Below are 23,167 nucleotides of genomic sequence, written 5' to 3'. Positions count from 1 at the left end.
AGACTGGTAGAGGGGTACAACCGCAGGGCTGTATTAGTTTGTATTCCTAAGTATCAGGGGTGTGCAGCAAAACTGATTATATAGTGTAGTACTAGTGCCCTCTGCAGGATCTTAGTGGCATTACACCCTCACACAAAATCACACAGAGTCTTCTCGCTCTCTTGGTGTTGCTCCTTTATTTGTAACATAAAAGTAATTCCTGGAACATTTATTTGTTTTTGAAATGTCAAATGTGGACATTTGTTCATTTTCAAATCAACCCATCTTCTCTCTTTCCTACACACACAAACACACACACACACTGTCACTTTCTCATTCACCCAACATCTGGAGCGAAGTAACAAAAACAAAAAAGAACACCATCCCCTATAACGCTGTATTGATTTACAATCATTCGATCAGTCAGTCATTCATTGGCAAAAGTAAAAGTACAAACAGGCGTGTTATGAGGAGGTGCTGGGGTCCTCCACTCCACATTTTTTTAAAAGCAACATGCTTCTTGTTACTTCAACTTTTTCCTCAGGTCCAGCACTAATGTAGTGTTTGGAGACGTGAAGTCACTAGTGTTGTGAAATGTGTAGTGACGACGAGGTGGTGATTGGTTGGTTGGTTGGTTGGTTGGTTGGTGGGTGGAGTGATAGTGTCGAAAAATGTTATTAGTGTTCATAACATTTCTTTCTCCGTTACTCCTCGAAGCATGTGCCGTAAATTTTGGTTAGTGAGATAAAATGGAGGTACTAGCTTTTACACCGTTTCACAAACTGTAGGTCACATCTGCCACAATACAGGCTCCGCCTCATCCATCCGTTGTCATGACAGTATCTTTCTCCACGTTTTCCTTTCCCCTCTCACTCGCTCCCCTCTATCCCTTTCTCTCTCGTCCCCCTGCTCGCCTCACACACTCGCTCTCAGTGCTTCAGGGAGAAGTCCCCGGTGTTGAGCCGGGGCCGAGGCAGGGCCCCGAACATTTCCGTCCCGTCGGTGGCGCCGGGGGCCAGCAGGGCTTTCATACTGGCCGCGATGTGATCCAAGTCAGGACAGCCCACCTGGAGGACACACACACACACACACGCACACAGAGGAGACTGTGTTAACAAGGCGCAGGAGGGTCATGGGGGGTCAGAGATGAGAACCTGGATGTAAAAGGGGAAAAAATCCAAATTCCTGTCGCTCGTTCACTCAGAAAAAAATTCTTTGTGAGAGGTTACTTGTAAAATAATTTCCCAGCATGACCTCACACAAATGTCACACATACTTTTACGGTCACGTGAACTGATGGAGCCGTCGCGGCCATTAGCTGGTGCATCAGAATACTGAGAGGTGAATTGTTTCTTTGTCTTGGTCTTTAGACGCCATGAAACATGTCAGCATCAACAACAACAACAGCAGCAGCAGCAGCAGCAGCATCATAAAACAAACAAACAGCTTGTTTCATTCATCAGTTCTTTCATTACCCGTTTCTTTTAGGAGAATCTGTTGAGGAATTTAAATTGAACTAATGGAAGCAGAAAATGTTTACTTTATCTGTAGATTATAACTTAAAGGTGAAAGTAAATTAAATTCTCTATTTGACTGAGAGAAAATAAAAATTTCAGTCACTCGTCTTGGCGGATGAAGCAGCAGCAGATTTACAAACACCAAATTCTTAAAATGTTTTAGAGACTCACTGACATCTACAATGTCACCATATTTAGTAGAGATATTAAAACATCCATAACGTCTCCTTTAAACATCACTCTCCTAAATATGTCTGATATTTTTGATGCCTGATCCCTTATGGTGTTTTCAATGTCTATATCTGGCAAATATGTAACAAACGTATATACTTGCAATCCTTCATTCAAAGTAAAAGCACAAGTGTTTCTTTGACTGAATCCATTCATTTGTTCTAGCAAGGTTTTATAGTTGTTGTAGGACCGGAAGTTGCACAGCTACAGTCCTGGCGTTCAGTCAAGTACTTGGACCTACTTTTATTCGAGGAAATTCAGAAATCATACCAGAAACCTCACGGCGCCGCTCCACAGCAGACACGTGCCCAGTTTGAGCAACTAACGCATTTACAAGCATTTGCACGAGCAGATCAGCAACCCAGCCGTCACATGCACTCGGTGTGGTCCGGGTGTAATGGGTTCTTGCTCGGGTCATGCCTCACCCCTCCACAAAGTTTCATGGAAATGGGTTCAGAAGTTTAGGACAGTCGGACAGACACTGATGAAAACACATCCTCCTCGGCTGAGTGAATTACTGAGATAGATTAGCTCCAGAAACACGAGCAGTAATATTCACATATTAGAAGATAAAGCTGTTAATTAGTGTGGGGATTTTTTACAAAGGCTTTTTCACAGAGTTGTATATGTTGTACATGTTTTTCCTTTATGTGAAAAAATCAATGATGATAATGCATGAATTATTTTTGGCTAAAAAGTTTCATTCATAATGTGTGTGGATCTTTGTTCTATTAAACTCTGAGGGTGGGAACACTTTTACTTTCGCTGAGTCTCATGAGTCCCCTCTTGTTATTAGGAGGTGGTAAATTATCTGATGAAAGTTCTTTACTGGGCCAAAGAAGTTATAAACATGGTTCCACCATAAGAAACAGAATGCAAACACACACATACACACTAAATAGAATCATATAGAGTCCAGTAGTAATGCATAGAGACACCGACCTGGTACACATAATGTTAATTATCTGAATGCCTGTTTTAACCAAACACCTTTGTTTTAACCTTTTTCTGAATGGTCCCACAGAGTCAACAAACCTTTAAAATATACGTAGGGCATTTTACAACTTTGGTGCTATTTGCTCAAAAGCCATGTCACCACACATCTTTAGTCAGCTGTGTGGGAAATGTAATAGATTTAACTAGTCAGATCTGAGAGAGCGAGCGGATTAATAAAGGTGGAGGAGATCCGTGAGATATGTAGGGTCTTGATGGTGCAGTGATTGGGTAGTAAGAATGAGAATTTTAAACTAAATTGTGTAAGAGAAGAGAAGTATGAATGGAAGCATCTGTTTGACCTATCGAGAGGTCTAGCTGTGGCATTTTGGATCGCTCATAGATAATCGGTTGATCTATTCACCTGGTTTCAGCAAAATCTTGATTTAGGGCCGAATACATCAGGCTAATCCCCTCACCTCACTTTGAGACACGTGCTCCAGAACATTACAAGCCCAAGTCATGCTTCTGGGTCAAATCTATACCGTGGTCGAACAGATCACCTCCTTCAACGTCTTTCTTTACTTCGTTGCAGTTCTTTAAGAAAAAGTAATTGCTCCTGAAAATCTATCTGCTCTAACTCCAACATGATAACACTCGCCATTGTTCTGGTGTAAACAGAGACACCGGAGCATTTGTAAATAATTGGACCGAAGCCGGAAGAGACTAAACACAGTAGCATAGAAACTCTACGGTCACTAGCGTTTCGGAGTTGTAATTGCAGAGCACAAATACACACCTACACAATTTTGAATGCTCACAACAACGTAGGCCCAGTGCAAAGGCTACTTGCGTACCTACGGTGAAGCTTCGACAGCCTCAAGTCTCACCGTGCAAACCAGCAGCTTCTCTGACAAGATACTTTGCGTGTTTGAGTGCGTTCTCACCCGCTCTCCGCTGTTGCCGTCTCCCTGAGCGCCTCGGGTTCCTCTCAAGCTCCACACGGGCACAGACACAGGCAGCGAGCGGGCCAGAGCCATGGGGTTGGGGTGACGGTGCGAGTACGCAGAATGACCCATGGCCATGCCACGAGGAGGAGGAGGGGCGTCCTCACTCAAAGAGCCTGAGACAGATAGAAACAAACCAGGTGAATGGAGATACTGAACATACACGGACATGGTAAATGGATTTGTATTTATATAGCGCTTTTCTAGTCTGATGAAGACCACTCAAAGCGCTTTACAGTACAGTTTCACATTCACCCATTCACACACACATTCATACAGTGCATCTACTTGCAGCTCTTTGTTATTCTTTGGGGGGCTTGCATGGGGGACATACATGGAGTCGAGAAATCAAACTCTTACCATCAGTGCTCTCCTCCTCGCCGTCAGATTCAAAGAACGGCTCACAGTCCCGAGACAGAGAGTCCTCGTCCATCGAGAACACACCTGCAGCAGAAGGGCCATACATCTTAAGAATACTTAAAGCAGGGTTCATACACATTTGGACCAATGGATTTCCATGACTTTTCCATGACTTTTCAATAACTTTAAACCAAATTTCCATGACCAAACATTTTGTGAAATCCCGGTGTGTACAGGAAAAACTGACAAAATTTAGTATATAAGCTAACAATGAGAATTTCAAAGCATACAGTATACCTTAAATGACACAAATGAATGAGACAATAGTTTGATTGAAGGCCGGCGCATGCTTCTGCGTTTTCACGGGAACGGAGACGCAAGAGCCCTTCCGGGCCCCTCACGGCCCTTCCTACGTCCTTGCGTGCGTCGGCCAATTTTTCTAACTAGACGGCAAAGCCCCGCAAGCGTCACCCGGCCGCGAGGGCTGTGATTGGTCTGCTGACTACATCATCTCCGGAGTCGCATTTCCGGTTCATGCCCGGAAACCACGGAAGATTTAGAAGAACGAATATGGACCAATCATGGATCTGCTTGTATTTTGAGCGCATTTCTTTCAAAAGCATATTCATTGTTTAAAAATCAGTGTAAATGAACGACATGAAAATATGAATCTAACCAATTTCCATGACTTCTCCAAAACTTTTGGGATTTTATTTTTTTCAAGCACTTTTCCAGGTCTGGAAATAAACATTTTACAATTCTGACTTTTCCAGGTTTTCCATGACCATAGGAACCCTGTAAATATCAAAATAATCACGTGACACTTGGAAAACCACAAAATACGTGTCATGTTAGTACTAGGGATGCACCGATCCGCTTTTTTCACCTCCGATACCGATATCTGAGGTTTAGTATCGGCCGATACCGATCCGATATCGATACTTATTAAACAGTCGGATTCCCCTGGTCCGCACCAGTTCTGAGTCAGCTGCTAGGCGCCAGCCGAGGCGCACCGCCGGAGGGTTCCCCCCGGACCGGAGGGTTCCCCCAGCGGGCGACGTAGCTGAGGTGATCCCCGAGAAGGGCCCGACACGCGTCCAGAGTCGTCGCCGGTGCGGAAGGCGGGCCGTCGGAGGGGACCGGGTACAGCGGTCGGCAGCGGCGGCGACTCTGGACACGTGTCGGGCCCTTCTCGGGGATCACCTCAGCTACGTCGCCCGCTGGGAGCCCCTCCGGCGGACACCACCCCGCGGTCCCAAGAAAATGAGAAAAAGCCCCCCGCACCAGCGACGCCGTGAGGCGCCACCGGACCCCCCCCCAGTGTGCTGTTAAACTCATAAGTGACACGGGGGAGCTGATCCTTTCGCTCGCTGCATTTTGTAAACACGGCGTGTTGCTTGCGTATGACGTCACTCACAGCGCACAGCATAGAATTACACTGAATAGATCCGCCGATATGGATCGGCCCATTGTCACCGATACCCGATCTAGAAATTTCTTCAATATCGGTACCGATACCGATACAAATATCGGATCGGTGCATCCCTAGTTAGTACAAAATATAAAACTTGTCCTGAATAATAATATTGTTGGGTTTGGAGTGAAACAGCTCTTTCTTCCTGTATAGTGTTGCACGCCCACGACAAACTCTCTCGCTCCTCACCTGCACTTTCATTCCCAAAGGGTCTCCTCTCATCCATGTCCTCCTCCTCTTCCTCGTCTTCGCACTCTTCTTCCAAATCCACGATCCCAGAGCTCTGTCTCCCTCGCTCGGCCTCCAGCATGCTGCTCTCCCTCTCTTCGTTACCGTTCTGCCCGGCGCCCGGCCCGGTACCGGCTCCTGAGCTGTAGATTGACGGGTAGTTCTGGGAGTACTGTCTGCTGTTGGGGCTGACTCCGCCCACCACACCGTCTCCTGTGAAGCTCTGTGACGACAGCAAAACAACCCAGCATATTATGGATGAGAACACTGTGATCGAGTGGCACCACAGGGCAGTGTGACACACAAGAAGACCACTCACCCCCCTGTGTCCCGGGTCAGAGGTCAGGTCAACCACCAGCTTGGTTCCTTCCTTCCCCCCGGACTGGCGTGTGTGCTTGTGGGCTGTTAGCATGGTGGTGGAGTGCAGCACGCCGATGTCGTCCATGTAGCGGCGCGCCGACTCGGCCAGGAACCCCTGACCCCAAATGCTGTAGGAGAAATCACACTCCCTCGGAAAGGCACTGCTGCTGTCCCGCTTCCTCACCCCGTCGCCGTCGCCCGCTGACGACCGGAACTTCTTGCAGGCTGTCAGTATGGCCAGGTCGCAGCCTGACTTTTGGCAGTATGCTTCCACTGCAGAAAGTAGCGCCAGCCAGCTCTCCTTGTGGTTGTCTGGGATCTCGGGCTCGGACAACTGCGTGATGGAGGCCATGATGTTGCTATGTGCTGTTTATAGCTGTCTTTAGTGGACTACGTGGACGAGAACGATGCTGATGAATGTTGAAGAGTTTAGAGACTAACCAGAAGCTCGGATACGGCGGATTCTGGGGGGCATCAAACTCAATAAAGCACAGTTACAAGTTATCAGTTGAAGCTTTGGTAGCTGTGGAGCATCTGGAAACTTGAGATTTGCTTCTTCTTTCTTGCTGGTGTTGAAAATGTTTTTGCACCGGTGAAGATGCAGGCGGAGAAGAATGCTTGATCAGGTAGAGAGGCACTCAGTGATTTTAAGATATGATAAATATATTAATGTAAATATAATTATATGTATATTTATAGTGGCCGATGTCCTTACACGCACTGTAGAGCCAGGGGAGAGAAAAGCTGTTGCCAAGTTGCTGGTGATACCTGGGTAGATAAAAGCAAAACATGAGTCAACACAGGGTCAAAGGCACAATTAGAAGGGTTGGACGAGATGGGCGGGTCAGCTCAGAAATAAGAGCAACGTCATAGAAAATAGAAAATGAAAAAATTGATTTGAACACAGTAGATGACAATTAAAATAAAAAACAATACCTAACCCAGTATTTATCATCCTAGGACCTCAGCAGCATCTGTTGTCTTACGGAAGTCTCATTGCTAAGACACTCTTTCTTTTATTCCGGAGGAAGTGTCAACTGTTGAATTACAACTATCTGAGGTGACTCAGAAAAAACTTTTATTTGGAGTCCCACGATCTCCAAACTGTAACGGGGAAGCAACACAATTTCTGTTTATATAATTTAGCCTCCATGCAATATTAGGTAACACTCCTGGGCTGGGTGTGGACATTTTTGTTTTACTGCTCAGTGTGTGACGCCAGGATTGTTTCTTTTCCTAACATCTGGCAAATAATCTACACACAGATTAATTCAGTGCATATCCAGGATATGTGTGGTTAGCAACAATCCACACTTAAAGAGATAAGAAAAGGCAAGAGCAGAGGCTGGTTGATGAAAGACGAACTAGACAACAGGAAAACAAGAAAAAGGAACCTAGTACAATGTTACATGTTTGATTATTAACCAACCAGATCCTGCTTTAATAGTAAACTGATTGCATTTATATATCAGATTTTTTCGTCAGACAAAAACACTTTCAATATGTCACCTTAGAATCTGGGGGACTATGATGGCCCCTTATTTCTGACATGTTATGGGAAAACAATTAATAATTACGATAGTGAACATGATCCTTAGTAGATCCAGTTACCATACACCTGTCCCTTTAAACAGAACATGGCAAAGAAGTGAGCCGTCACCTTATCTCAGCTTAAACTTGATATTGCCCTCATCAGACAGCTTTTATTGTTTAGAGTTATGTGTTTACTCTAAAAAAGAAAAAGGATAGGTCTATTTCTCCTCAATAAAGAAATTTGAAACAAATATGATGACAATAAGCTGGCGCCAAATATCAATACTTCATTTGTTGGTTTAATATAAATATAGTTTTGACTTTTGCCAGTTTATGGATATTTTACATTAGAATGATGGTATACGTTACAAGTTATAGTGTGTTTGTTAAAAACTTAAGAGACACTAAGATAAAACGTAATGCACTTTCTTTTACATTGTCCCATCTCAATGAATAAATACACAAATCCTGCACTTCACCTCTTTAGGGGCAATTTGCACTCTTCTTCAGTCAGATATATCGCGATGTATTGTTATAAGATTCTCTTGAATTATATCGATTATCGCAGAATTGCTGTATCGTGATATTGTTATCCTGGGCTATCTATCACTAATCGTTTCCTAAGTTACACTGTGATTCCCACCTCATGTATAAAAGCATTTTATAAAGAGGTAATTACACGTTTATAAAGTAAACAAACATGCAGGAAGGACATATGTTGAGACATGAATTGAGTCATAAATCAAAAAGCCAGAGTCTGGTCCAGAAGGTTTACAGTTCAGACTTCAATGCACAGACCTGTCCTCTACCTCCTCTGGGTGAAGCGTATTGAGTTGACGCGTGAGTGCATGTGTTCGATTCCGTGCAGCTGAAGTCGTAAACACAAGCTGTGCAGACTGATGTGTCCTCTGTGTCGCAGCCCCCCCTCCCCTCTGCGTGTGAGCTGCATGACACCAGCCGATGCTAACTACTGTAGCTACTGTAGCTTCCTAATGACCCAGCTCTCCATTGATCCCCTCTCTGCCGTGTTAGCAGCCGTGGAGTCTGGGTTTAACCCGCAGACCACGCACTCCCCAGCCCCTGTTGTGGGGGTGGTTGTTGTTGTTGTTGTTGTTGTTGATCGGGTTGTTTACCCACTGTGTGTGCAGCCGCTTCATCATGGACCCTCTTTTCACCTCCATTTTTCTGGCTTTTAGCACGAGCTGAGACGCGCAAGTGTAAATTACGGAAGCTCGGGAGGACGTTCACCCACCTGTTCGTGTCCTTTCTTCCACGTTACCTGATGTTTATCGATCTTTAACTTTACTTCTTCTTTTATCGCTCGGATTCTGCTTCTCCCACGATTTCTCTCCCCCAGCTAGGCTCTGCACCCGCAGCAAGCTAGCAACGAGCAATCACAGCGCTTCCGGCCGGGGATTTAAAAATAAAAGCCTTTGTTGTTGTCAGCTATGACGCAATAAATGTGAAAAATTAAAAAAATATACAGTACAACACAGTAACCCCTCTATTTTATATGTTATATGCAACACATACTGTGTGATTTATTGGAAATATAATGCAATGTCAAAAATTAAACAACAAAAACAGTATGTGTATGTAAGTGCACATACACTTATTTCAAAAAAATTGTAAATATGTAAAATATATATCTGAAATGGTTCGTGCTTGTATTTCTACATGATGTATATATTTTGTTTCAGTAAAAGAGCTGTCTTATCACCTTTGTCATCAGCTAGATATATGAATAATTTATAACAGACATCCTTCCTTCTTTTTCTTTAACAAAATCTGTGTTTAAGAATTAATATTTGGCTCATCTTCATTTTCTCTTTGCTAAATGAACGTGACCGATCGAAGCTTTTATTTTGAAATGTAAACTCAGCTACCATATGCCTTTGTTTCAGATAGCTCAACTTGGCGTAGCTCTGACGTCACCTGTTTACTGCCTTCCAATCGGACGCACGTTGTACACGTGATCAAGAACTCGTCCTCGCCTTTTTCTCGTGCACGTGTACAGCCCACCAACTTTTTCTCACCTGCACCACCAAACCCACCTCTTTCTGTAATGTTCATGCAACCCACCCACCAGCTGCTCAATAATCTGCAAAGACACTCGAATTGCAACAGCAAAAATCTCTCAACAACAGCAAAAATCTCAAAACAGCTTAAAAACTCAAATCTGATGCAATGACACGAAAGACTGCAGAGACTCAACCGGATAAAAGGAAGCTAATGACTAATAAGTGCAACAAAGAACAACTCCAAACTGTAACTGAGAAACTCACACTGCTGTAGAGACACACAGCAGCAAATAAACTAAAATAAGCTGCTAAAAATTTAAAACAGCTGCTAAGACACTAGAACAGTTTACAAGAATATATATAGAAAATTGGTGCTATAAATAATCTCATAGGCTATGCACAGATACTCAAAACAGCTGCAAAGACACTTAAACTGCTATCACTCAAAGAGATGCAAAGACACTTAAATTAGCTATAAAGAAAGGGGAAATGGATGCAAATACACAAAAACCGCTGCAGAGACACTAAAGCAGTTACAAAGAATTCTAAACTGATTCAAATACACTATAAACAGCTATAAAGAAACTTAAAACTGAGATAAATAAACTCAAAAAAGATGCACAGATACTCATACAGCTGCAAAGAGAGTCAAAACTGATACAAAGACACTAAGACAGCTGCAAAGAAACACACAGCAGCAAATAAACTAAAATAAGCTGCTAAAAATTTAAAACAGCTGCTAAGACACTAGAACAGTTTACAAGAATAAATATATATATATAGAAAATTGGTGCTATAAATAATCTCATAGGGGATGCTCAGATACTCAAAACAGCTGCAAAGACACTTAAACTGCTATCACTCAAAGAGATGCAAAGACACTTAAATTAGCTATTACAGTTTTTCTCAGTTGTTAACACACAAAAAGCAAAAATTCGGCACAATTTGCACAACATTCACTTAATGTACCAATAGCTTGACCCAATTTGGCACTACTTCACACTCCCTTATCTCATTAGACTCTGACTTTCCTTCTTTACACTCTGATGTAAATTACACATCACCTTGTTGTCAAAACACTACACACAATGTTCAGTTGTTGCACACACTTCTCAAGTAAAATATCAAAGCATCAACCTACAACACACAAATCCTCAAATCTCTAAACATTCAGGTCTGTTGAGCAATTTGCAATCAGGACTGCAGCATAAAAGTGCCTTCAGCCTCTGTTTTGTTTGATGAACAATGGAATAGAATAGAATACAGTGTGCTCACAGTATTTATATTTTGCAGGACTGGAAGAGAACAGGAAGAACACGCATTTCCACAGCCGAACAGGAGACTGAAATTGTAGATATGGTTCATGAGAACAACGCTATCACACTCAGACAAATAAAAACTAGGATCCTGGCTGACCATGCTACATTTAGAAACGTCCAGACCGCCATCCTCTTTACATTGGACCGTATTCTTCATAGGAATGCCATGCGGATGAAACAAGTGTACAGGGTCCCATTCGAACCGAACACAGACGCATTGAGGAGTTATGGCGAGAGTTTGTGCTTGTAAGTACCAAACATTCAACACTGACACATGCATGTATTGTACCTGTAATCCAATATTGTTCTTTTTCTACAGTGTCTCACTGTAGCCCACTGTGTTGACCTCTCTGTGTCCATACTGTAACTTGCATTCTCATGCTGTCTGTGTCAGCACTGTACTGTTCTCTGTGTGTACTGAAATAAACCTTTTTTTGCTGCATATTTGTGTGCTGTTTTATGTTTGACTATGAAAAAAGTAGGCCTACACTGAGACAGTTTACAAAAGGAGAAATGGCTAATTCTCCAGAGTCATTGTCCTTCATATGGTGTGTTCCATTTCGATGATTGTGTTTTCAATTTTGCACTTCAGTGTGCTGTAAATGCTTGGAAGTGTGCAAGCAAATGCTTAGTTGTGTGTACTCAATAAATGGTATGCGTGTGTCATTTGAAAATATGGCTGTGTGTACCAAATGAAAACACGAGTTCTATTTTGTGAACAGTGAAGAGATTTGATGGCAAAGAGCCATCTTGCAAAGGGAGTGTCAGGTTTAACATTTTGTGTGTGAGGTTTTGAGTTTTCTGTGTGCATATTTGAGAAAGCCATTATTGTTTTGAAAAACGTGTGTTAACAATTGTGAAAAACTGTAAGAAAGGGGAAATGGATGCAAATACACAAAACGCTGCAGAGACACCAAAACAGTTACAAAGAACTCTAAACTGATTAAAATACACTATAAACAGCTATAAAGAAACTTAAAACTGAGATAAATAAACTCAAAAAAGATGCACAGATACTCATACAGCTGCAAAGAGAGTCAAAACTGATACGAAGACACTAAGACAGCTGCAAAGAAACTCAAACAGCTGCAAAGAAACTCAAAACTGATGCAAAGAAACTCAAAACTGATGCAAGACACATAAAACTGCTGAGGAGGAACTCAAATGATCACAAGTAGCGAAGCATGATCCAAAGTGCAGCAGAACAACTGCAGACTACATAGACACAGAAATCCCAGTACAAAGATACAGAGCAGGACCACTTGGAGATGATAATAAAATCTTCCCACAGAGGAGCGAAGCAACATAAAATTGAGATTAAATTCAAGTCACATATGTAACTCTGAAAGATAAGTAATGAAGCATCAAAGCAATGTTTGAATAAAAATGATTTAATATCATTTAATTTACTGATTTAATATCACTTCATCTTCTGAAACTATCGTTAGAGTGTCATACTACTTATCCTGATTAAAAATTAGAAGATATTGTAACTTGTTTTTCCAATATTTAGTGCCCGAGCACTGACAGGCACTGACAGGTGAGGCCCTATTGAAATTGTAAGGATTATTATTATTATTATTATTCAGGCAAGTTTATTGTCTTTTTGAGGGCTTTACCATGCTCAAATTCTTACCAAAATTTGCAGAAAGTTAGTAAGTGGTGAAAATTTACGTATTCTGGAGGAATTTTCAATGGGCGTCACAGAATTGCTCAACGGTGCCCCCGAGACCCCCGGAACGTGTTCACATTGACCGATCTTCACAAAAATCAATACACAGGTGTATCATGTATGTATCATATATTTATTTTATATTTTAATTTGTTTTGCAGAGCCATAGTACTTACATATCAGGAACACCATGGGGTGACATATATTTATTATTATTTATTTTTATTTCTGAAGTGTACTTACTTTGTCTATTGACCTCTTGAGCTGGTAGTGGAACTTCTCTTTGACCTCGTCAAGGAGCTGCTGGTTTATCATTATATTTCAATATAAACCAGCATGTTAACTGCCCCCCAGTGGTTGGGAACGTCATCAGCATGTTGAGTAGTATTTGAATGTGTTTAAATTAGTATGTAAAATGTTATTACAGACAGTAATACTCCATCTGACATCACGTATCTCTGAATGGGGTTTATTGTCACGTTATGGTTATGGCGTTAAAAAACACCCAGAGCATATACAAAAATCTGATTGGCTCGCACTCCATGACGTATCTTTGGGGGCGGGGGCTTTTGATAGCAGCAAGAGGGGTGACGTCATATTTGTTATGGAAGAACGAAGCAGTGACTCCGGCGGCGGAAGAATGGAGCAAAACATCCCAGATTACAAGGTAGGTCTTGGTTTTTACAAGCATTTACATCCAGCATTCTGATGTGAGCATGTTGACAACTTCCCCACAGCTCGTCACTCGATTTTCAGGTGGAACTAGTCGAGATTTCGGGGCAATGTTAGCTTCTAGCTAGCTGTTGATGTTCAATACAACGCTGGAGAAGGTAAACCTGTCAGCTACTCGTTGACATCTGGATGATTCGTGACACGTCGGGCTCTGTTGTGTTAGAAGCCGATAGATGTGTGTACTACCACACAGACACGTTAGCTCTGTAGCTGACTAGGTCAAAGCTGCTTCAGCCCAACAAGTTCGGTTTTTCAATGTGCGAGTTCCTGGTCTCTGGTCGAGTGACCTGACAGACCAGACGAGCTGAAGTCATGTGATCACTGTCATTTACTGCCTTTGTTGTGAGACCTCGACCTCATCATGACATAACCCCCACACACATCATCCAGTCTTATCTGATCAACACGGTGTGCTCATTTAATTTGACATATAAGTAGTTAAACCATATAACACATTTATAACAATGGCCTCAATGTGACCAGATTTATTTATTTATTTGACAGGGACACTGAACCTTATCTATCCATGGAAAAGGCAGCTTGAATGATAACATCATAATCCTAAATTTGCTCATACATAACGTAATAAATACACAGAGGGTATAACAGTACATGTCAACCAAGGAAACAATGTGTCTATTTTATACAGAATAAATGACAACAATAAGTAAGGTAAGAGAAAAATAGTGGGATCGAAAGAGCAGATTAATTAAAGACTAAGCTAGACAACCTAAACACAAAAAAATGGAAATGAATATAATATTTACATATTTGTCAGTTCCTGATTTTATTTGTATTTTAGTATATTGGTCAGATGATACAGCCATTTCATTATGTCATCCAAGGCTCTGGGAAATTATAATGAGAACAATGTTCAACCCCTTGTAGATACTGTTAGCATACACCTCCAGATTATGTCCCCATAACCTCACCTTACCTTATCTCACCTTACTTTTTATAAACTTGGTATTTCTTCTTCCTTAGCTGATATTTGAGAAGGAGGGAGTTTACCTCCACACAAATGCCAAGAGGAGCAACCAGGACACCACCATCCCAGGGTTCATCCGCGTTGTGGAGCGGGTAAGAAAATATGTCTGAGTCAAACTTGCTATGTAGAGGAAAACCCCGGAAAGAACTGGGGTCATTAACTGTGTCTTTCTTCTAGGCTGGGTTGCCAGCACTAGAGTGGAGCCCACTAGAGGATGAGGGCCGCTGTGCCCCCGCTGTACTCTACTCCAAAAAGGTCGGCAGTCATGAAAAACAACAAAACATTCATACATTTTCGGACTCAAATGTAAATTAGTGTCATCAATTTTTTTTGTTTAACCACTTAGGACGGAGAAGGAGGGGAGGAGGACACACACTTTGACCCTGGTTATGAGCCGGACTGGGCTGTTATCAGCACGGTGAAGAAAGATCGAGAACATGTTCCAGTCAAAGAGTCAGGTGCCTTTAACACTTCTGTGACGTTTGAAATAGATTTACGTTGATAAGGAACAATGTATGAAAGTAAATATCCTGTATTTCTCTTCCAGATCAGTGGTCATTCTCTCTGCCTCTGTCAGAGCTCTACTCTCTTCGGAGGGCCCGCTTCTCTTTGGGTCGAAACTTCCTGGTGTTGACGAGTAGAGGAGGGCACCCCCTGCCTGCTCTACACTTCCACAGGGGAGGAACCAGAGAACTTCTTCGGGCCCTGCATCACTACATCGTCCTGGACCCGTGAGTATTATCACTGTAACACTCCCAGTAGCAGAGTCAGTGTGTTGGAATTTGTCTCAGCACTTTGAGCAGCTGATGTGTTTCAGGCAGAGCTGTTTACATGAGGCGTCACATGAGTGGAAATAACGTCACAGGCATTTTTTTGTGATCAGGTCACCAGTCGATGGGCGACTCTACCTTGCTTACCCACATGAGGCAGGTGCGCTCTCTCACTCTTTTGATAGGCTGCACCTCCTTGATGACGGCTCGGATCTTGTTTCGGTAATTTACTTTTATTCTTTATTCATTTTGATCTCATTTATAAGAGAGCAGGTTTTACATGGTACATTTAAAGCTGAAATAATGTTTTCAGTCTAAAAGTATAGTTACTAATATCAATCGTAAAATCTTTCTTAGTTTTTAAGCTTAGTGATCAATACTGATCAAAGTCGCACTGTGGACTATACTTAATTTAAAAACTGTGCAACCTTATCACTGGTGAACTCTTCATCTGTCACTTTGCTTTTTTGTTTCCTTGAACAGAGATTCATCCAGGACCCCTATGCCACAACATATGGTGGTTTCTCCAAAGTCACCAATTTCTTCAAGGCGGCCCTTCGGCCTCCAGATTCCCCCGCCCACATGCGCACTGCTCAGGATCCAAACCTGCCCCCCCAGTCTGATGACGAGCCTGGATTTGAACTCATCAACTGTGTAAGAGAAAAATACTGAAAGGCCCATTTAGAGTCCTGCCAGCCACAGGTACTCGATGGGTAACGTGTAAAAATATGTTTATAAAAATTCACTGGCACAGGTCCAAATGAACCATTCACAAGCAGGAAGCGTGTGGTAACTTTATTTCCTGGAGAAACCAGGAATTAAATAATTGTACTGTATTTTTAACGTTTAAATCATTTTGGTATGAAGCCTAGTCAGCCACAAGGTTTTTTATTGCTAAAGTCTACAACACAACTTTTGACCCCTTCTCTTCCTCTCAGATTACTGTCACTACCGACAGTGAATTAGCTAGTAGATCAAATTAGATCACATGAATGCTCACAAAAAGAGTGAATATGTTTTGAGTGGCTTATAGATGTTTAAATGGGTCAAAAGAGACGTGAGAATTGGAGGCATCAATCACTTGTTTATGTTTTTCCGTCTAGGGGGTAGAGCTCGGTCCCAAACCAGACATAATCAGGGGACAACCTCTGGACAAATGGGAGGAGTTTCTGGACCCTGAGGGCCGCGTGATGTACCCAGACAAAATCAAAGAGCTGGTTTTCAGGGGGGTAAGGCTGTAAATATAGTGACAGGACTCTTATCCCCTGTTTCTAGGATTCATTTTTTATTTTTTATAATAGATCTAAATTGTATTGATGTTGTTCTTGCCTCTTGCAGGGCATCATGCCATCACTAAGGAGAGAGATCTGGAAGTTCCTTCTGGGTTTCTATCCATGGAACAGCACTACTAAAGAACGGGAAGACATTCTGCGGTTTAAAACGTCAGTGATTTTATTGTTTTACATGCTTTTGATGGTTTGGCACCAGTTTGTAAATAAGGATGTGATAAGGCAGCGACCCACATTAATGCTACCTTGTGTGTCTGCAGGGACGAGTATTTCAGAATGAAAGTGCAGTGGAAGTCCGTCACGGAAGAGCAGGAGATGAGGAACTCCCTCCTCAGAGGCTACAGGAGCCTGATAGGTCAGAAAACAGAGGATCAGTTCATGGTTGTATCCGTCCGCTGCTTGTGATGCGGAAGTTGAACTTGGCTTTGTTGTCTTGTGACAGAGAGAGACGTCAGCAGGACAGACAGACACAATACCTTCTTTTCCGGGAACAACAATCCAGGACTGACTCTGCTCAACGATGTGCTGATGACGTACTGCATGTTCAACTTTGATCTTGGTAGGATTTTCCTTGCCTTGTGTGTGTGTGTGTGTGTGTTTTGTGACAATGACAAAGTAATTCATTCAGTAATTCAGTCCTGATATTTTCCGTTCAGTTACAACTTTTTTTAATAAATAACTATAAACAAACAAAATTAAGAAGATGATATGATTTGTTAATCTCAGATCTTGTGTCGCTCTGGCGCTTTCATTAATTTATTATTCTCCATCTGCCCAGGTTACGTCCAGGGGATGAGTGATCTCCTCGCTCCTCTCCTGTTCATCACCCAGAACGAGGTGGAATCCTTCTGGTGTCTGACGGGCTTCATGGAGCTGGTGGTTAGTAGACGTTTCTCTCTTCTTCAGGGTCATTGGCTGCGACTTTTGAATTTGGGAGTTCATCTGAATCGTTCTAGAGATCAACAGTGAAAGAGAATGAGTGAAACTTTGACATGAAGTTCTAATGCCACACTTTTATGTGGTCAGTGAAAACATTTTTGTAATAACTTAATGCTTCATCAGCAGTTTTGGTTTAAACGAAAAACAGAATGCACACATTGTTATATTTTTGGTTTGAATGAATCAGAAGGATCTTTGTTAAGTTTCAAACTCGATAAGTCATAAATAATTCGCAGTTGATTTGAGAATGTGTTGGTTTTTTTTGTTCATTTATATGACTACATACCTACACAGACTTATTGGTGACAAATAGTCCTCCTCTGTTTTCATCTATGCAGCACCAGAACTTTGAAGAGTCTCAGGAGGCCATGAAGCAGCAGCTCCTGAAGCTCAGTATCCTGTTGAAGGCTCTAGACCCAGAGCTGTGCGACTTCCTGGGTTAGTCAGTGAACATCCATCCACTCACATTCTGGATTTCATTAAAATAATTCCTAATTCATAAGTATGGTGTTCAGAAAAGTGGAGCAGAAACAAGAATAAAGAGGCTACTCAACATTCTGCATCCTTCAGGCTACACTTAAGAATGTATTAGTAATGTATAAAAGCATCTGCAGATGGATGCACACCAGGTAGATATGCATGAGAGGAAGTGCCTGAATTTCAGTTTTAGGGATAAATCATTTACAAGTAGCTCATTGTTCTTGTTTGTTGCTGAATTGAAAACACATTTGTGTTGTTCCGCAGACTCCCAGGACAGCGGCTCACTTTGCTTCTGTTTCCGCTGGCTGCTCATCTGGTTCAAGAGAGAGTTTTCCTTCGAGGACATCCTCACTCTGTGGGAGGTGAGCGCACAACATCTGTATTTACTTGCATACATGAAGGTTTTTTATGATGCTCAAACAGCTGAAGGTCCAAAGACATCCATGTTAACTGGTGACTCCAGATTAGCCGTGGTGTTTAAAACGTACATGGTTGATTGTGTCTACCAGGGTTTTGATTATACCTGACATAGGATGGAAAAATAAAGGACCTGCTAGATCAGGATCTGTAGTGCTCCCACTTTGATCTTTAACATTAGATTTCACTGCCACAGTCTTCTCAGCATTTAAAAATTTGTGTTTATAAGTTTTTATCTCCAGGTGCTGCCATCTTCACCAGACAATGTTTGTAGATTACCTTGTTCAAGTGATCAGGTTCCCTTTTGGCATCAGGTTAAAAACGAATGTCTCCGGCAGAGTAATTTGACCTGGGAGCCAATGTATCCATTACCATTGCAGACAAAAGCCAGATGTTAGCGGGTGTTACTGATTTTTTTTTAGCCGTGGAAAAGGAGCTTAATTGAATTGTCCGCTAAGTATTGATTTAATTTTACAGACCGAAACACCAACTAAAAAATCCCCTGCAATGACAACTTTTTATTTTTGTGATAGACTAGCGACATGTTCAGGTTGTAACCTCCCCCTCACCCAGTGGGAGCTGGGATTGCCCACCTCTGTAACTTCCTGTTGTCTCCCTCAGGTCCAGTGGACTGGTCTTCCATGTGACAACTTCCACCTGCTGATAGCCTGTTCGATCCTGGAGTCCCAGAGAGGAGAGCTGATTGGCTCAGATCATGACTTCAACACTATTCTGAAGGTGTGCACCTCATGTGTGTGTCATGTTTACGACTCAGTGTGTCAGCACAGTAACAACAGCATGTGTGTATTGTCATTTGATCTGCAGCACATTAATGAGCTGACGATGAAGTTGGATCTGCAGAGTGTTCTACGTGGAGCAGAGGCCATTTATCTGCAGTTTATTCAGTGCAAGGTAAGAAGAGTCAGTGGAATAAACTGTCATCTTCCAGTTTTTGTCAAAGACGGCAAGGTGCTCAGTGTTGTACCTGTATTTTAAAAGCTCAGTCCAAATATCTTGTGAGAAGCTTCAGTGTCATTATTACATATACATCAGGAATTTCTATCGTGCAGGTTTGCATCTCCAGGGATCAAAACCATAAGAAAGAGAGAGTTATCTCAAATTCTGTTTATCAAATTTGTCACTTCTCCTCACCTCTTATAATCTGTCACAGAAAAAAAAAGTGAAACGGAAAAAGTTACAACTTGCGTCATATCATAAAATCTACAACAAGTCAACATTATCTGTTTCACGCTCCTTCACAAGCCAGAAATATTGGGAATCATTTCCATTTGACTTTTTTTCCCCCCATACGAGTCTTGATATTATTAATTTGTTATCCATTGTATTTGTAAAATATTCTAATGATGTTAAAAAGCACAAATGGTAAAAAAAAGGTTGCCTTCTCCAGAAGATATAGATATAGTTGATCATATTCAGATTTGTAGGCATTTACTCAATAGTAATGAGTCACATCTAGACATACCTTGGATTGTGTCATTTCTCACTGTTAATCATATTTTTCTGAGTCCATGCATTTGCTCCTCCAATGATTAGAAGCCAATGTATTCACAATTTAAAAAAAACAACTATCTTGTTGTAATTTTTAAAAACCGTCAGCTTCCTTTAAAAATGTTCTCCTCGTGAATTCAGTAAAATCTTCGTTTATGCTTACAGCAGACATTTCCATCGAGGGTACAGCTCGACATAAACTTTATGCATATAGCATGTACGTCGACTGTCTAGCATGTGACCCCATTGTCTAAACATGTGTTGCAGAGGTTGATCCTGAGGTCACCTGAATCAATAGTGACCTTTTGCTGTACTCGAGTTGAATTCTGTTTATCTACTCAGCTGACTGACATCCTTACCACAGATTACATTATTTCCTCTCCAATACAGAAATGATGCAATCAATAAGTCACATGTTCCAGACACAGAACAACACATTCACACATACACACCCCTGACCTGTTTTTGGTCAGGGCGTGTCACACAGAGACACTTAGATTTGAGCACAGACACTTCATTTTTTAATCACACTCGCAGCATCCACCTTGCCCGTGTGATCCTTGCTGCAGAAAGCTTTTACAAACACACTTACAAAGATAACTTGACTCAGAACTTTGTTTATTGACCAATTTCCACCACAATCGAAAAATAATTCCCGTCACCTCCTCCTCCCCCCTCCCCAGGAGCTTCCCATCAAGGTGCAGAGGGTTCTCGGCCTCCCTGTCCCCCCCAGCTCTGACGAGGACAGCCCGGACTCACAGCCCGGCGAGGCACAGCGCCTCCTCAGCCAATCCCAGGCCGGAGCTTCCTCCTCTAATTCAGCACGTGGTCGCCCTTATCCTTGAGTCTGAAAGTCAGCTGGTGGACTGACACTCACTACACGATGAATGAAAGATATTTATATGTGGAAAAAAAACGAATCTATATATATACATTGTGATCAAATGAGAAGGAAGACTGTTGTTACTGTTTGTCAGGGGCAGGGGGTGCTGTTGAAGTGTTTTTCTTTTAATGTACCCCTGAAGTTTTCAGTCCAAGATATTTAAACACTATGTTCGTACTCCTCTTCTTTTTCCCTTTTTTTTGTTTTACCCAGACGGCTCGTCTCTTGTTTTCACATCCTCCTGAGTTTCTGTCATCTCTCTTTTCTCTCCATCCTCTGTTGGATGCTGCTGTTTTACCTTTTCCCAAGTAATTTAACAGCTGTTTTCCTCTCCGCCTGTCACTTCAATGTGCCCTCTTTGTTGAGTTTGGTTTAGATTTCCCTCCTGTTCCCTCGCCACTCTTCCTGAAAAGGGAAGATAATGAAGTATAAGCTGACTGCCAGCACCTTGTCAGTACTGTATGATGCCATTCCAGCCCTATGCAAAGTTTTTGCATGCCTTATAGTTTTCACATGCGGCGTGGTAATATTTTAAGCCTCGTAATTACCTGTATAACGTTTTCATCTGCTGATTATTACCAAATAAATGGTTGAATCATATCAGTCTGTCTCTTTTAGGTCTGCTCGGCTACTCTCTTAAAATATTTACATTACAAAGCTTAGACAGCTTTAGTTACTTTAACATTAAGATTTTGTTTTGAAATTACTTTTTAAACTTTGGGGCAGATCCAGGATTTTGTGTGTAGCCTGATTAAATTGAAAAGGCCTGAGTGGCAGCTATGAGCTCTACTGAGTGACATATTTCCATGTGTTTCTGAGTTGCTGTCAGTTCATACTGTCTCATTCTGTTTTCATTTGATTAAGTGTTGCGATCACATTATAGAATATTTTACATAGAAAAAACAAAGATCAGCAAGAAGCATAACGAATAAATACAAGATGATGCAGAACTTAATACTTTTCTTGTGACGCAACCGTGACTGCAATCAATCCACCCAACTGAATATAAAGTAGTTAAAACATTTAATTTTTTACTCAAGAAAACAAGACTTTTACTTAAGATGCAGTGTTTTTACATTACTGTTATAGTACTTAAACATATGAGTGAAGGATCAGTTCCCCTCAAGCAGCAATGATCTGATCATGTGTTTTATTGTGTCACATCTTCATGTGCACAAAAACAACAGTTGTAAAACATATGCTGGGGTGTAAGAAAATGGATATTTCCTCTGAAATGTTGTGAAGTAGTAGAGGAAAGAATAGAATGAAAAATATTTCGGTGGATTGGACTGGATTTTTTTTTTACTAACTCATTAAAATACAGTTGAGAATTAAATTTGATTAAAAGGCAAAGTGTGAATAAGTGTATTTAAAAAAGGTTTACATTTGGACATACTTCAATTTTTTTTATTTCTATATTTATAAGAATCTTAGGTTTTTAATGAAATTCTAGACTTGATTGGAGGAACTGTAACAAAAAAACTTGCCCCTGGGGATCAAACTGATAAATTATAATTTTTTCCAGCTAACAATGACATCTATGAGTTAATGTGGCGTCTTTAACTTGTGAACTGGTTAAACTTTGCCCTCTCCCCTCTCCCCCTCCTCACTGGCCAGCAGGTGTCTGTGTGAGGTGAATGGCGGAGTGGAAAATAGGACCTCTGTTCTCCACTGTCCCGGGAAATGAGCTGGAAAATGAGGGGCGGGTGCGACACACCTCCTTCTCAGGACCCGCTGCACTATTCTTTTGGCCACTCGCTGTCTCTTACCCTCTCGATCTGTTTTGTTTGAATACAGCTGCGGTGTATGAATTTAGGAGGGTGCTTAAACAGGCCCACGATCTGTCACTCCCTGTCCCATCCTCCTCCTGCTCCTCCTCCTCCTCCTCCTTGTCCTCCTCCCTCCTGACCTCACTTGACTGACAGAGCCAAACTTAACTCAGGCCTTCATTCAAACTCAATCTGCTTTCATTTCCTCTCAAAGCCTGTTTTATAGGTGAAGGCCTTGTCAACAGCTTTAAACCCCATTTTCTCACTAATGCCACAATCGACCAAGTGTTGGAGGATTATGGTCTGTTCATGTTGTCATTATGCTGCGTGTCTTAGGAAAGCTGTTATCTGTGGTAGATGATGTGGCTGCACAATCTACTCTCTGACTTTCCTAATCCGTTGTGTATTTGTGTGATAATTCCACTGCTTTCAGTACGAATCAGTCAGTTCTACTCACTTATCTTTGTGCTCTCTTTTATTTATTTAATTCTGTTTTACATTTTACATTTTTCTCTTCTTTATTTCTTGTTTCTGGAATAAGATTTTCTCGACTGTACTACATAATCTAATCAATAATTTGCCTTCTTCTCATATCAAAAATCAAATCAGACTTGTTTTTAAAAGTGCCTTTCATGGAAAAGTTGCAATATAAGGTTTTAACAATACAGTAAAAAAAGGAAATATAAAAAAAAAGTATAATACTAAATATTCTTATAATACATATAATAATGGAAAAAAGACTAAAATAAGCCGGTAG

The 23,167-nt window shown here is 41.6% G+C and overlaps 2 protein-coding genes across 2 annotated transcripts; one reads left to right on the top strand and one right to left on the bottom strand.

Annotated features, from left to right (window-relative positions):
* Window positions 1-156: 156 nt before the first annotated feature.
* akt1s1 (AKT1 substrate 1 (proline-rich)) lies at window positions 157-8,998 on the bottom strand. Its single transcript, XM_061089533.1, has 6 exons — window positions 8,875-8,998; window positions 6,049-6,857; window positions 5,691-5,952; window positions 4,028-4,111; window positions 3,608-3,783; window positions 157-1,046 (listed from the first exon to the last, which is right to left on the bottom strand). The coding sequence occupies exons 2-6, from the start codon at window positions 6,439-6,441 to the stop codon at window positions 909-911; spliced, it is 1,053 nt and encodes a 350-aa protein (XP_060945516.1). The 5' UTR covers window positions 6,442-6,857; window positions 8,875-8,998; the 3' UTR covers window positions 157-908.
* A 4,219-nt stretch (window positions 8,999-13,217) lies between these two features.
* Window positions 13,218-21,241, top strand: tbc1d17 (TBC1 domain family, member 17). Its single transcript, XM_061089412.1, has 17 exons — window positions 13,218-13,301; window positions 14,351-14,446; window positions 14,532-14,609; window positions 14,701-14,812; window positions 14,902-15,085; window positions 15,238-15,346; window positions 15,608-15,778; window positions 16,228-16,353; window positions 16,463-16,566; window positions 16,674-16,768; window positions 16,856-16,972; window positions 17,192-17,292; window positions 17,691-17,790; window positions 18,097-18,194; window positions 18,871-18,987; window positions 19,075-19,161; window positions 20,442-21,241. Exons 1-17 carry the CDS (start codon window positions 13,239-13,241, stop codon window positions 20,601-20,603), a joined length of 1,920 nt encoding a protein of 639 aa, XP_060945395.1. The 5' UTR covers window positions 13,218-13,238; the 3' UTR covers window positions 20,604-21,241.
* Window positions 21,242-23,167: the final 1,926 nt, after the last annotated feature.

The sequence above is a fragment of the Limanda limanda genome, chromosome 17 (assembly GCF_963576545.1).
Source record: "Limanda limanda chromosome 17, fLimLim1.1, whole genome shotgun sequence".
NCBI lineage: Eukaryota > Metazoa > Chordata > Actinopteri > Pleuronectiformes > Pleuronectidae > Limanda > Limanda limanda.
The sequence above is the reverse complement of the archived record's forward strand: the minus strand, read 5'-3'. Positions and strand labels throughout refer to the sequence as shown.

Coding starts and splice junctions, on each gene's coding strand:
- tbc1d17 (XM_061089412.1), top strand. CDS start 13,239: ATGGAAGAACGAAGCAGTGACTCCGGCGGCGGAAGAATGGAGCAAAAC. Junction 16,973..17,191: donor CATGTTCAACTTTGATCTTG/GTAGGATTTTCC, acceptor CCATCTGCCCAG/GTTACGTCCAGGGGATGAGT. Junction 17,791..18,096: donor AGAGCTGTGCGACTTCCTGG/GTTAGTCAGTGA, acceptor GTTGTTCCGCAG/ACTCCCAGGACAGCGGCTCA.
- akt1s1 (XM_061089533.1), bottom strand. CDS start 6,441: ATGGCCTCCATCACGCAGTTGTCCGAGCCCGAGATCCCAGACAACCAC. Junction 4,112..5,690: donor CTTTGGGAATGAAAGTGCAG/GTGAGGAGCGAG, acceptor CTTCTGCTGCAG/GTGTGTTCTCGATGGACGAG. Junction 3,784..4,027: donor CGAGGAGGAGAGCACTGATG/GTAAGAGTTTGA, acceptor TATCTGTCTCAG/GCTCTTTGAGTGAGGACGCC.